Source organism: Rattus norvegicus, chromosome X, assembly GCF_021556685.1.
Source record: "Rattus norvegicus strain SHRSP/BbbUtx chromosome X, alternate assembly SHRSP_T2T, whole genome shotgun sequence".
Taxonomy (NCBI): Eukaryota; Metazoa; Chordata; class Mammalia; order Rodentia; family Muridae; genus Rattus; species Rattus norvegicus.
Genome location: NC_141554.1, coordinates 160,840,937 through 160,856,853, shown reverse-complemented (window position 1 = coordinate 160,856,853; position 15,917 = coordinate 160,840,937). Strand labels below are relative to the sequence as shown.

At 40.3% G+C, this 15,917-nt stretch overlaps 1 protein-coding gene across 2 annotated transcripts in view; it reads left to right on the top strand.

Annotated features, from left to right (window-relative positions):
* The window catches only part of Tex28 (testis expressed 28), a 29,058-nt gene that overhangs the window by 9,396 nt on the left and 3,745 nt on the right, over positions 1–15,917 (top strand). For both annotated transcript variants that reach the window (NM_001191103.2, XM_087600812.1), the window contains one exon: positions 2,722–3,446. In NM_001191103.2, coding sequence (NP_001178032.1) covers positions 2,722–3,446 — 725 coding nt within the window. The remainder of the gene's footprint in view (positions 1–2,721; positions 3,447–15,917) is intronic.

Below are 15,917 nucleotides of genomic sequence, written 5' to 3'. Positions count from 1 at the left end.
AAGAGGGGTATAGTGTTTGGAATGTAAATAAATAAATAAATAAATAAATAAATAAATAAATAAATATTTTAAAACGAAGCATTCATCAGATACTATTTCTTTTTCTTTTAAAAAATAATTTAATTTTTTTTACTTATTCCCTTTTAGATCCTGCTCACTGCCTCCCTCCAGGTGACCCCTCCCACAATCCTTCCCCCTCCCCCTCTGGGCAGGTAGGGGCCCCCTGGGAATCCCCTGGCACTTCAAGTCTCTGCAAAGCTAGGTGCTTCCTCTCCCACTGAGGTCAGACAAGGCAGCCCAGTTAGAAGAACATATCCCACATATAGTCAACAGCTTTTGGAATAGCCCAGTTCCAGTTGTTCAGTACCCACATGAAGACCAAGCTGCACACCTGCTGCATATGTGCAGGGAGGCCTAGGTCCAGCCTGTGCATGCTCTTTGGTTGGTGATTCAGACTCTGAGAGACCCAAGGGTCCAGGTTAGTTGACTCTGTTGGTCTTCCTGTGGAGTTTCTATCCGCTTCCGGGCCTTTAATCCTTCCTTCTATTCTTCCGTAAGAGTCCCCAAGCTCCATCCACTGTTTGGCTGTGGGTGTCTGTATCTGTCTGAGTCAGCTGCTGGGTGGAGCCTCTCAGAGGACAACATACTACTGTCTGCAAGCATAGCAGTATATCAATAATAGTGTCATGGATTGGTGCTTGCCCATGGGATGGGTCTCAATTTGAAGCAGTTATAGGTTAGCCATTCACTCAGTCTGTGATCTTTGTCCCTACATTTCTTGTAGAGGGGACAGAATTTGTGTCAAAAGTTTTGTGGGTGAGTTGGTGTCTCTATTGCTCCACTGGGGCCTGGCTACAGGAGGTGGCCTCTTCAGGTTCCATATGGCCAATGAAGTAAGCCGCAGTTAAGATCATCCCCATTGATTCTTGGGTGCCTCCCTTATCTCAGGTCTGTGTCTCATCCTGGAGATGCCTCCTACCTCCATACCCCTGTCAGTTGCAGATTTCCATTCATTTTCATGGACATTGAGTCATTTTCCTGTCCTTCCCCACACTTGATTCTGAATCCCCCATTCCCCTCCCCATCCCCCTTCCTTCCCAGTTCCCTTGCTCCATCTACCTCTTATGATTATTTTATTTCCCCTTCTAAGTGAGAGTCAGGCTTCCTCTCTTGGGACTACGTTCTTGTTTAGCTTCTCTAGGTCTGTGGAGTGTAGCATGGGTATCCTGTACTTTATGGCTAATATCCACATATTAGTGAGTACATACCATGCATGTCCTTTTGGCTGTGGGTTACCTCACTTGGGATGATATTTTCTAATTCCATCCATTTGCCTGCAAAAATCCAATTGTCTTTGTTTTTAATAGCTGAATAACATTCCATTGTGTAGATGTACCACATTTTATTTATCCATTATTCAGTTGAGGGACATCTAGGTTGTTTCAAGTTTCTGGCTATTACAAATAAAGCTGCTATGAACATAGTTGAACAAGTGTCTTTGTGGGATGTTGGAGTGTCTTTGGGGTATATGCCCAGGAGCGGTAGAGGTGGGTCTTGACATAGAATTATTCTGTTTTCTGAGAAAGCACCAAATTGATTTTCAAAGTATCTGTACAAGTTTGCACTCCCACCAACAATGGAGGGGTGTTCCTCTTTCTCCACATCCTTGACAGCATCTGCTGTCACCTGAGTTTTTGATCTTAGCCATTCTGACTGGTATGAGGTGGAATCTCAGGGTTGTTTTGATTTGCATTTCCCTGATGACTATGGATGTTGAGTATTTCTTTAGGTACTTTTCAGCCATTCTTTGTCCTGTGTCTGCTTCAGCTAAATGTTCCTTCATGAGTCTGCCTTAGCTTTTCACCTGTGTCCACTTCAGGAAAACACTCCTTCATATGTTTGCCCCAGCAAAACACCATTCAACACAACCAACTTTCCAAAGAACCCTCAAGTTTCTACTTCATTTATGCTACTCATTACTAGGTTTTTGCTTTTATAGTTTGTCACCTATGTAGACATTCCTATGTAAGATTGCTTAGTTTTGCATGGTCTTAAAATTTATCTAAACAGAACCAGATACCATGTGAAGTCTTCTGTTTGGTTTCTTCGGTTCACCAATATGCTCGTCATATTCCTTCATATACCTCAATATTGTGGTTCATTTCCTTTGTTGTATAGCAGTACATTACCCTCATCTGACTCTCTACCTACCTTGTCTCATTAATGCTCAGTAAATAACAAGTGGGGCAAATGATTAAACCTGTTAGCATAGAAATTTCTCTACCTATGTCTCCTTCTACCTCTCCTCCTATCTCCCAGAAATAGTAATACAGAAAGCCATATGGATTAATGGGAATAAGTGTACTGCTACTTTATAACAGCTCCTAATAAATGAGAGACATAATTGGTAATTCTTGGAATAGATACTAGGAAGAGAGGTTCAAGGGCAGGTAAGGCTGATGTAGACATCAGTTTATACCCATCTAAGATTTGTATTAGGGTACCAGCAAGGAGTAGGTTTTGAAAAGGAGGGAGTGATGGCCCAGAAAATGAACCCCACCTCCCCATAGTCTGCATTGGGCCTATTGTGAATACACAAATCACATACACAATACTGTCAAATGTACACGTATATTTTTCTGAAGTGACTCCATACATGTTCAAATCTTCTATTTGATGCTCACAGAGCACTTGTGTATGTTTTCTTATTTCCCAATGCAGGTGGAAAGTACCAAGAGCTCAAGTGCAACCTTCCCCCCCAACGTGCCCTCCTACAGGTCTCTGTCTTCCTCCCATGAGGATTGCCCTAGCAGTCACACTAGCTTCTCGGATGGCGAGCTTGCCCGGAATGTGAGGGAAGGTGTCAAACACCGAATCTTCTACCTCTCAGAGCAGCTGAGAGTGGAGAAGGCCAGTAGGGATGAAAATACCATGAGCTACCTCAAACTGATATCCAAAGCTGACCGGCACCAGGCCCCACACATCCGGAAGGCCTTTGAAAGGGTGAACCAGCGCACCTCTGCCACTATTGCTCACATAGAACGAAAACTCTATCAGTGTCATCAGCAGCTGAAGGAGTTGGAAGAGGGCTGCAGTCCCACAAGCTTAGTGCTGAATGTGGACAGTGGGATGGACAGCCATAAGCAGCCAGGTGGGAAGATTTTATATTCCAAGTTGTCCAAGCCAGATGGGGAAGATAGCCTGCCCATCAACGTTGCTAGGTCCTCTACTCTAGAGAGTCACTTGCCAGGCATGCAGCAGAGGAAATTTTCAGACAAAAAGTATGTGGCCCAGCAACAAAAACTACTTTTGCAGAAGATGAAAGAAGAACTGACAGAAGCCAAGAAGGTTCATGCTAGCCTTCAGCTCTCCCATCAAAACCTCAAGGAAAGTCATATGATTGATGTGCGGAGGATACTGGAGTCACTCCAGGAAAAGAAAACCAGGTAAGGAAAGCCCCCTTTACATTTTGGTTCCCAAAATAAGAAGCAGTCAAGAGATAATTTGAGATTCACCTATGAAGGGTTGGGAAAGTGCCAGGGAGAGAGTCAGGGTGAGGACAGATGAAAAGAGCAGGTATGTGCTCTTCTTTGGTGACTTACCTACAATGGAATGAATGGTTCTTTTCTTGCTACCCCATGCTTTGTCCCTTGCTGGTTAAATTAGGGTGACTCTGGTGCAGTGGGGTAACAGAGGCATCCAGGTGTAGTGAGAGCCTAGCAAACCATTAGTATTAGAGAGGCAATGTTCCCTATGTCCCATTTCCTGGGGAAGTTTGTTGGGACTTAAGTCTGAACTGAAGTATGTTAAGCACTGGATGTATTGGAAATTCCGTTCAATAGTGACTTCCTTTTGTGGATGGTTTTCTTCAGTATTTTTCTCTAAGGCAAAACAGATCCACCAATGTAAAAAGAAGCAAGCCAGGAATTTGCTATGTAGTGATTTCAAGGCCAGTTTTCAATACACAGTGAGTTCCTGTCTCAAAATAACAAACAACAAAATATATAAATATAATCCCTCAATGGACCCATTGCACTCCTATTGAGCTCCTTCTTTGGTATCTCACCAGCCTTGTGTACCTTGCTCTGTCACATGTCACTATCACCACAGGCAACCATTAATACAAATCCTCTTAACAGCCTAGCAAGAGAGGGAAGGACTTGAAGTCAAATTATGGGTCCAAGCTGAGAGTCTATGTTCTGCTCAAAATGGCCTTCTAGAAAGCTTTCTGTAGATAGCTCTTGGCTCTGTAGTTGCTCTCTTGAGATAGCTCTCTCTACTTGAGACAGATCTCTTGATAGAAAAAAAAATTCTAAAAGCTCCCAGGATAGCAAATGGATTTTCCAATCAAAGTCAGAAAGCTACTATAAAAATTATTGGATTTTCCAACCAAATCAGAAATCCTGTTAGAAAAATTTTAAAAATAATTCTTGGGTTTTCCGATCAAAATCAGAAAGCTAGAAAACATTCTAAAAGCTATGTTTGTTCTCTAAACAGCCTTCTCTGGATAGCTGCTAGAAAGCATTCTAAAGGAGTTGTGTTAGATTTCTAATTAATTCTTGGGATTTCTAAAACAAGGCAGAAATCTTGTTAGAAAAAATCCTAAGAGCTATGAAAAATTCTGAAAGAACCGTGTTAGCTCTCCATGGATTTTCCAACCAAAATCAGCCATCCTGTTAGAAAAAACTCTTATAGAGCTATATTTGCTCTTTAGTGATCTTCAGACAGTTCAGCTCTCACTAGAAAAGAATTCTAAAGAACTTCGATAGCTCTCTGCTAGCTCATCTCAAGGGGACCAAAAGCCCAGTCTTTTATTTGCATATCAGCACAGGCATTACCCCAGGTTTCCTTTTGATTATCCCATGAATCAGCATTCCATGACCCTAGCCCCTTGACTCTTAGAAAGAGAGCAAGTACAAGCACAGACAATAAGATAGCTAGGTGGGATCTTGCCCTGTGATCATCACTCCTTAAATCTTTTTCTCCTCCCTTGGTATCTTTCTGACAAGCTGGTTCATAGTACAGTTGCCTCTATTTTTCTAAGTCTGAATAGCCCCTCATATAATTCATATTGCATCCTTATATATTGCAGAGTTGAGAAATTATATATTTTTGAACCTATGTTTTTAGAGTTCTTTCCCACAGCCTCGAGGGCTGTCCTGAAGGTCTCAGCATTTACCATTTTGCTGAGACATTAGCCAAACCCTCACCTCTCGGACTCATGCTGTTTCTGTTATCTTGGAGTCATTAACCTTGACAGAGAGGACATTCCTCGAAGGATAAAACATAAAATTATGTATATTTTCATACAAACAAGTCTTATACATACTGTAACCATCAACGCTTGTGGAGGTCCATGCTCTGCTGGCTCTCTTCCTGGAGTGGGAACCATGTCATTCCATTCCTTTCATGGCTGAGAAGGACTTGGCTGTCTTATTCAGAAAGTCCTTGACTATGCCTATAGTCTTAAAGCATTTTTTCTACCCTCTTCTTTTATAATTTCAGCATTTCAGGTCTTACATTTTTTTTAAAGAGTTGCTTATTTATTATATGAGTACACTGTAGCTGTTTTCAGACACACCAGAAGAGGGCATCAGATCCCATTACAGATGGTTGTGAGCCACCATGTGGCTGCTGGGACTTGAACTCAGGACCTGGAAGAACAGTCAGTGCTCTTAACCACTGAGCCATCTCTCCAGTCCTTACGTTATGTTTTATTGGTCTATTTGAGATTGATATTTTTTAATTGGGTAAGAGAAAGGAACGAAGTTTCATTATTCTAGTGTTCACAGCACACTTTGTTGAAGGTGCTCTTTTTCTCTAACATTTGCATTTTTTGTCAAAAAAATCAGATGTCTATAACTGTTGTACATTCATCCTGTTCTCATTGGTTGGGATATTCAACTATGGCAGGGGACTACATCGATCAATGATTAAAGGTGCTTAACAACCTGAGTTTGATCCTGTAGGTGGAAAAATACTGACACATTATTCTGACTTCCACATGCATTAGAGTGTGCATGCCCACACATACACATGTAAAAACAATTCCCAAATGTCAATGGTTCATTTTAATCTGTTCTGTGTATTTATTGCTAAAAATTAAATAACAAGATTGCCTTTATTACAAATTTCTGCAAACTAGATAATCCAAAGATTTATTCCAATTATTTTCTAAACCAAACTACCCCACATTCTATTTACATTCTTTCTTTATCCCAGACTTGAGGCTTCTAAAGCTCATAGCATACTTTAGACTCATTCTTGCTTCTTTGGGTCAAATTAAAATTAAGTCATTCACATGCATTCAAACTTCACACATTCTTATAAAGGTTAACAAGTTTAGAGGAGATGCTCCAGCACCAGGAAAACTTTAATCTTAAATAAAATGAAAAACAACTTTTGGTTGTGAGCTTAGCCTTTAAAGGCTGAACCATCTCTTCAGGCCTCAGTGGGAGGGGATGCAATTGGTCCTGCGAAGGCTTGATGTCTCAGAGAAGGGGAATGCTAGAGGGGTGAGGTGGGAGTAGGTGGGTAGGGAGCACCCTCTTAGAGGTGAAAGGAAGGGGAGATGGTGGGGGTACTGGTAGAGGGGGGACCAGGAAGAGGGGGACAATATTTGAAATGTAAATAAATAAAATAATTAATAAAAATAAAAAAGAAAGAAAAAAGCTTTCACATTTGCTGCATTGAATTATTAGCAGTAAGGACAGTGTACAATTTAAATGGACTATTTTAGTTCACTGTTCTCTCTATACTTGTTTCCATTAAGACTTCTTAGTTTCTTCTCAATCCAAAAAACTCTTTCTTCTTTGCTACAGGATCTCTCTGCATCAACAATAATGGGTAGATCCTTCTGGGTAAAGCACTTTGAACCTCCCCTAAGTTTTTTTCACTTCTGCTCTTTACTGGTCTGTTCTCAATCCTACAATGGCAACTATGTACTAACTGCTTGGCATTGGAGTTGGTGGTCAGCTTTTTCAAGACACTTGCTAACATTCCTTCTGGTTGTGGGACTTATGAATCGTTCTTCTTCATGAGGAGTTTCTGGGTCCATAACTGGGTCAAATATCTCTGATGGCTCCTCCATGGCAATGGGCAGAATCCTCAGCTATCACATTCATTCTTTATGAACTGTCTGGCTTCCTTACCTTGGAGTGCTTCCAAGGTGTGTTACTTTTTCTCATGAAGAGCTTATTTTGGCTCACAGTTGGAGGGTAAAGGTAATCGTTTTAGGAAACTCATGGCAGAAGGAGCTTAAGGACACTCACAGTCAGGAGCGAAGAATGATAAATGCTCATACTTAGTTCTCTTTCTCCTTTTAAAAGATTTTTAATTAAATTTATTTATTTATTTATTTATTTATTTAGGCACATGTGGAAGTCACAGAAAAACTTTCAGGAGTCAGTTCTCTCCTTCCACCATGTGGAATTGAACTCAGGTGGTCAGGCTTAGCAGCAATTTCCTTTACCAGCAGAGCCATTGTACCTCTATTTTATTTCTAAAGGATATCTTTGCTAGACTTAGCATTCTGGGTTAGAATTTATTTCTTTTAAATACTATGCATATGGAAAGCTATCCATTCTGGCTTCTCTTGTGTGTTGAAAAGGCTGTGTTAATCCTAACAAATGAGAGTAAATACCATCGACCCAAAGTTTTGGTCAAACTAAACAAGCTTTATTTTCTGTCAGACAGGGATACTTTCCTGAAGTGAGGTCTGAGAGAATAGCATTGAACATAGGAGAATATGGGGTTTATATAAAGCACACACACACACACACACACACACACACACACACACACACACACACACACAAACCCTGCAAGGTTAGGAGGTTTCTAAGGATTTTTGTTTATATAGGAACTTTTCAGGACATCTGAATATTATTTGGCAGAACATCTTATCAGAGTGGAAGGTCAGGGTATAGTTAGAGTATATTGTGTGAAACATGTTAAATTCCAAAAAGTGGGTCAAGACATGGCCAAACTTGAGTTTTGCAGAAAACAGGAATGACCTTATTTTGACCTTGTAATAAGATGGCTTCTAGTCTTTTTTTTTTCTTTCATTTTGTTTGGAGCTGAGGACCGAACCCAGGGCCTTGAGCTTTCTAGGCAAGTGCTCTACCACTGAGCTAAATCCCCAACCCCGGCTTCTAGTCTTAAGATGGAGCCAGGCTGATCCATTAGCTGCTGCTGTTTTTGATGGTGGTGTTTTGAATATTATCAGTTTTATTTTCCTATGGCTCTTTTTTGGAATTTATAGGGTTTGTTTTGTGACAGGTTTTCTTTGTGTAGGTCTGGCTAACCTTGAACTTGCTCGGTTTTGCTGTTCCTTGGTTTTGCTGTGATGATGCAGTATGTAATTTTACTCTCTTTCAACGATGCTTCTTAAATGTTGTTCTTTCTCTGAGTCCTGTTTTTATTCTTGTTCTCTTGCTAGTTTCTCCTATTTTATATGACCTTTACATATGGGAATTCCTCAGTCAGCCAAGTTCTACAGCTCATTCTGCTTCAATTTGTTCTGGGTTTCACAAAAAAAAAGCCCAGTAGGCACCAGATGGTGACTAGAACATCTCAGACTGTCATGGGGGAGGAGGGAAAATGGAGGATGTTGGATTGATGAATCTGATGCCAGTTGACAGGAAACTCCTGCGGTAAGTAGAGGTAGCACAGTCTGTTACAAAGGTCAAGGATCCCATTAGACACTTTAGACTCTCAGGCCCAGTGGCTTTTTACCTCTATTCTATTCTAGTCAGCTAGTTGTCCCTGAGTCATTGCAGAAACTTTGCTAGTCCTCCATGACATCACTTATCCCTGGCATCTTCAAGCTCTGACTTCTCTTGCTACTATCCTTGCCCAAATTCTTAGAGTTTCTCATTCCTCTGCTATCTGTTCTTTAGTCTTCGTTAACCCACTGAGATCTTTACCTTGCCACTTCACAGTTACAATTTAGTAAGCTTTTTATCATTTAATATTCATTATTATTATTACCCTCAACCTTTTTTTAGATCCAATTGATAAAGTATAATTGTCCACTTAAACATACAAAGCCCAGTACCATCCATCCCTTAGGAACATTAATAACAACCTGTAAATACACAGAGCAGAATCTTAATGTCAGCCTCCATCGTCCTGCCGTGGCTTCTCTCTCTCTCTCTCTCTCTCTCTCTCTCTCTCTCTCTCTCTCTCTCTCTCCTCTCCTCTCCTCTCCTCTCCTCTCCTCTCCTCTGTTCTAGTCTCCTCCCCTTCCTTCTAACTTCTCTCCACCCATCCTGCCCTCTCCTCCAATGACAGGCTTCCTTCTATCCTGTACCTGCCCCTCACCTGTATTTGTAAAATTCAATGGGGAGAAGGTTCTGGTGAAGTCACCTGATTCCTGAGTATGTGACTAGGCAGCTCTCCTGGGGGCAGTGCAATTAGCATCAAAATACAGATAACTCCAGGCAAACCACAACATTTCCCCCTTTTTGTCCAGTTAAAAAGCCTTTTCACTTATATATAAATTGAGTACAATTATTATCATTCTACAATTTATAAAACATATGATATACTCAACACCCAGTCCATCACTATATCCATTAAACAGAACATTCGGTTATCTATTCCAGCTTAAGAAAGGCTTAAAATCTATATTATATCTTGGCTAGCTTGTATACTATCTGATAATTATCCAATAAAATATGTATATTCAGAGTTAAACAGCCTAATAGGCTGTGAGACTATACTATAATCAGTCTTCAATCCCATCAGAAATCTGAGAATGACCAAATATCTATACACACCGGATGCCTAACACGGCTTCCAGAACTGACAGGTTGTAGAGACAAATCTCCCCTAGCATAGTCCCCTGTTAGCAACATGTGAGCACAAGTCTTCAGCCTTCTGGCCCAAAATCAACTGACAGACTCTTGAAATGCAGATTTTGAAGGACTGATCACCCTGTCTTGGCAGAGTTTATCAGTCAACTACTCTGCATAATTTGTCCTTTTCTGGACAGTATTAGTCTGCAGATGAAACAGGCAGTTTTGTCCAGTGGCTGCCTAGCCACAAAGTATTGCCTCACCTGGAGGTAGAGATGCTTAAATTCTTCGTTAAATCCACCAGAGGGGAACTGTTAGGAGCAGATATGTCTCAACAAAAGATAAATAACCTTAAATCTCAAATTTTGTGGGTTTCTGACGTTTTTGAAAACCATCTACCTATATAAGACAATCTGGACTGTTGTCATTATATCTTAATAATATCTTGAAAGCACTCTCACAAAGTCAGCAATATGTTTGCTATTTGGCCCTTAACTCACATGTGTAATCAACTCAGAAGTTTGTAATGACATCAATAGAAGGACTTGCTTTAAACCTTGTACTTTTAAACTTTTAACAAATAAATTCTATATCAAAGCAAAGATAGGATTTTAGCTTAGTTAACAAATGAGATTATGACTGTATAACTCAGTCTACCTAATTCCTCCCTGTTAAATTACAACCATTTCTAAATTCCCCATAAAAACAACTTTAGAATAACCACTTTCAGATCCCCAAAGTCCAGGGAATTGGGGCGACGACTTCTCTATAACTTCTTCAAGCTGTACATGGCCATTGAGATATCTTTGGGGGTAGGGGGTAGGAAGAATGAAGCAAATGCTGTAGCCGATGTGTCCTGACTGGACCCAGCTGAAAGTCCTTGGGACCAGGAATCCAAGTAGGCACATTCTGTAAAATACAACTCTCAAGACAAAAGTTTAGAATCAGGATATCTTTTTGTTTGATTCTCCTGAATCAATTTTTTCAGGCGGTCTACCTCTATCAAATTTGATCAATATGACTCTGTGAGGTTTCCAGAGCGTAATCACACTTTTTAAACACACAAAAACAAAATTTTTCTCCCAAAATACTGTGTTCCTTAGTCTGTAACCAGAAAAGCTTGTATCTTGCACTGTCTCCCAGAGTAATATAACCATAAAACTCAAAGTCACACCCATTATGAAGATTAAACAATTTTTTAAAAAAGGAAGCAAGCTAAACAATGAACCTGATAGGCTTTTGTACTCTGATATCAGGAAATGAACCCAAAATTCCCATGGAGCCCACGTTAAGAGAATTCGAGCTTCCTGTTGTGGTAAATATCAAAAGTAACCACAAACCCTCGCTAGCCAGCATCAATGAGCCATATGGCCTTTAGCGGGGTAATTCATAAAACAAACTAAACACCTTTTATCAATTCCAATATCAATAAGCAACATATCAAACCAGGACTTCATTCCAAAATATATCCATCTGTTAAGCTCTCTACCTGGAGCCACAGATTTTTCTTTAACCTTAATAATTTCTATATGTCTGCATTCACTCTCCCTGGTGTTACAGACATTTATCACAACTCTCTATTTGGAGTTAGTGACCAATTTTTCCCTAAGTTCTGAACCATAGATGAAAATCTCCACGTGATTCAGGTAATCTCTTTACTCTCCTTAAAACAAACTTAAACACCTTCTATCAATTCTAAAACCAATAAGCAACTCAGGACTTTAGCCCAAAATATATCCATCTGTTAAGCTCTCTACCCAGAGCCACAGATTTTTCTTTAACCTTAATAACTTCTATAATATATGTCTGCACTCATTCTGCCTGGTGTTACAGACATTCATCACAACTCTCTACTTGGAGTTAGTGACTAATTTTTCCCTGTCTAAGTTCTGAACCGTGGATGAAAATCCCCACCTGATTCAGGTAATCTCTTTACTCTCTTCTTTCTAAAAACAAACTTAATCACTTTTTAATAATACCTGTAATTAAGAAGTAGCTTGTCTAACTAGGATTTCAACCCAAAATTCCTGTGGAGCCCACGTTAAAAAGAATATGAGTATCCTGAAAGACTTTCTAAACAACTTTCTTTAAAAAGCAGCTTTTAACCTCTAACTCTCTGATCTGCCATTACTTATCACACAGCCTGGGACCTACAGCCTGCCAGGCCAGGCTACTTCCCTGTTTCTTTGTTAAATTCCTGCGCTTGAGATATCACATGACTTAACATGGTGCTGGCCTCCTCTTACTTAGAAAATAAAAACTTTCTCTCAACACTTAGGATTACTACTGGATTCTTGCCCATTACATTGGTTCACCATCTGTTGTTGTAAAAATATAAAAGTAAAAAAGTATGGTTGTCTTTTATCCCGCTAGGTCCTGCACTGCGGTGCCCCAAGATATCTGCTGGATATCTTGGCGGAAACACATCCCAACTCCACTGCGGCCCAGTGTCTCCAGCTGCCGCACACTTTCCTACACTCAAACCCTCACATAAAAGAACACACAACACAATAATCTTAGATCCAATTGATAAGATATAATTGCCCACTTAAACATACAAAGCCTGGTACCATCCATCCCTTAGGAACATTAATAACAACCTGTAAATACACAGAGCAGAATCTTAATGTCAGCCTCCATTGTCCTGCCACGGCTTCTCTCTCTCTCTCTCTCTCTCTCTCTCTCTCTCTCTCTCTCTCTCTCTCTCTCTCTCTCTCCTCTTCTCTACCCTCAACCTTTAAAGTACAAATTGAGTCAATGGCTTGTCAAATCAGGTGCTAGAAATATTCTATCTTAGGTTGAAATGATCTCAAAACCAGTCCTGAACTATTTTCTCCAAACCTGCCCATTTGTTTTTTTTCATATATTTTCTTATTTCTTAGAAAATTTCATGTATCATAATTATATTCATTTCTTAGTATTTTCCAATACCTACCTAGATGCAATCACTCCCCAAATGATCTTATCATTTTCTTCAACAACTTCTTCCTTCTTCTCCTCCTCCTCCTCCTCTTCTTTTTTAAAGAAGACTATCTTAAAGCACCCATCTTAGTCCTCAGGCTCTTACAATCTTTCTGCCACCTCTTCCACCATGTTCCCTGAGTCTTAAGTGTAGGAGTTGTATTGCAATATATTGGTTGGGGACAGGCACCCACAGTCAGTGACCTCTGCATTTTGACCAATTGTGATTTTTCTCTATGATCCAAATCTACTTTAAAAAGTAGCTTCATCAATCCCACTAAAATCAGGGACTAGACAAGGCTGCCCACTCTCTCCCTACTTATTCAATATAGTTCTTGAAGTTCTAGCCAGAGCAATCAGACAACAAAAGGAGGTCAAGGGGATACAGATCGGAAAAGAAGAAGTCAAAATATCACTATTTGCAGATGATATGATAGTATATTTAAGTGATCCCAAAAGTTCCACCAGAGAACTACTAAAGCTGATAAACAACTTCAGCAAAGTGGCTGGGTATAAAATTAACTCAAATAAATCAGTAGCCTTCCTCTACACAAAAGAGAAACAAGCCGAGAAAGAAATTAGGGAAACGACACCCTTCATAATAGACCCAAATAATATAAAGTACCTCGGTGTGACTTTAACCAAGCAAGTAAAAGATTTGTACAATAAGAACTTCAAGACTCTGAAGAAAGAAATTGAAGAAGACCTCAGAAGATGGAAAGATCTCCCATGCTCATGGATTGGCAGGATTAATATAGTAAAAATGGCCATTTTACCAAAAGCGATCTACAGATTCAATGCAATCCCTATCAAAATACCAATCCAATTCTTCAAAGAGTTAGACAGAACAATTTGCAAATTCATCTGGAATAACAAAAAACCCAGGATAGCTAAAACTATCCTAAACAATAAAAGGACTTCAGGGGGAATCACTATTCCTGAACTCAAGCAGTATTACAGAGCAATAGTTTTTAAAACTGCATGGTATTGGTACAGAGACAGACAGATAGACCAATGGAATAGAATTGAAGACCCAGAAATGAACCCACACACCTATGGTCACTTGATTTTTTTGACAAAGGAGCCAAAACCATCCAATGGAAAAAAGATAACATTTTCAGCAAATGGTGCTGGTTCAACTGGAGGTCAACATGTAGAAGAATGCAGATCGATCCATGCTTGTCACCCCATACAAAGCTTAAGTCCAAGTGGATCAAGGACCTCCACATCAAACCAGATACACTCAAACTAATAGAAGAAAAACTAGGGAAGCATCTGGAACACATGGGCACTGGAAAAAATTTCCTGAACAAAACACCAACGGCTTATGCTCTAAGATCAAGAATCGACAAATGGGATCTCATAAAACTGCAAAGCTTCTGTAAGGCAAAGGACACTGTGGTTAGGACAAAACGGCAACCAACAGATTGGGAAAAGATCTTTACCAATCCTACAACAGATAGAGGCCTTATATCCAAAATATACAAAGAACTCAAGAAGTTAGACCGCAGGGAGACAAATAACCTATTAAAAAATGGGGTTCAGAGCTAAACAAACAATTCACAGCTGAGGAATGCCGGATGGCTGAGAAACACCTAAAGAAATGTTCAACATCTTTAGTCATAAGGGAAATGCAAATCAAAACAACCCTGAGATTTCACCTCACACCAGTCAGAATGGCTAAGATCAAAAACTCAGCTGACAGCAGATGCTGGAGAGGATGTGGAGAAAGAGGAACACTCCTCCATTGTTGGTGGGGTTGCAGACTGGTACAACCATTCTGGAAATCAGTCTGGAGGTTCCTCAGAAAATTGGACATTGAACTGCCTGAGGATCCAGCTATACCTCTCTTGGGCATATACCCAAAAGATGCCCCAACATATAAAAAAGACACGTGCTCCACTATGTTCATCGCAGCCTTATTTATAATAGCCAGAAGCTGGAAAGAACCCAGATGCCCTTCAACAGAGGAATGGATACAGAAAATGTGGTACATCTACACAATGGAATATTACTCAGCTATCAAAAACAATGACTTTATGAAATTTGTAGGCAAATGGTTGGAACTGGAAAATATCATCCTGAGTGAGGTAACCCAATCACAGATAAACACACATGGTATGCACTCATTGATAAGTGGCTATTAGCCCAAATGCTTGAATTACCCTAGACGCCTAGAACAAATGAAACTCAAGACGGATGATCAAAATGTGAATGCTTCACTCCTTCTTTAAAAGGGGAACAAGAATACCCTTGGCAGGGAATAGAGAGGCAAAGATTAAAACAGACACAGAAGGAACACCCATTCAGAGCCTGCCCCACATGTGGCCCATGCATATACAGCCACCCAATTAGACAAGATGGATGAAGCAAAGAAGTGTAGGCTGACAGGAGCCGGATGTAGATCGCTCCTGAGAGACACAGCCAGAATACAGCAAACACAGAGGCGAATGCCAGCAGCAAACCACTTAACTGAGAATAGGATCCCCGTTGAAAGAATCAGAGAAAGAACTGGAAGAGCTTGAAGGGGCTCGAGACCCCATATGTACAACAATGTCAAGCAACCAGAGCTTCCAGGGACTAAGCCACTACCTAAAGACTATACATGGACTGACCCTGGACTCTGATCTCATAGGTAGCAATGAATATCCTAGTAAGAGCACCAGTGGAAGGGGAAGCCCTGGGTCCTGCTAAGACTGAACCCCCAGTGAACTAGATTGTTGGGGGGAGGGCGGCAATGGGGGGAGGGTTGGGAGGGGAACATCCATAAGGAAGGGGAGGGGGGACTGGGATGTTTGCCCGGAAACCGGGAAAGGGAATAACACTCGAAATGTATATAAGAAATACTCAAGTTAATAAAAAAAAAGTAGCTTCATTATTAAGGGATGAGAGCTAGATTTTATTTTTTAAATTTTATGTGTTTTGCTGTTTTGCCTGCATGAGTTTTTGTGTATCATGTTTGTGCAGTCTTCAGAGAGGGGTCCTGGCTTTGGAGTTACAGACAGTTGTGAGCTACCATATGGGTTCTGGGAATTGAACCTAGGTCCTTAAGAAGAGCAGTAAGAATAGAATCTCTGACCATGGGGTAACAACAGCAATATTTGCTTTCTAAGCCTGTTACGCTCCTTAGAGATTTGTTTACTTGTTTTGAGATAG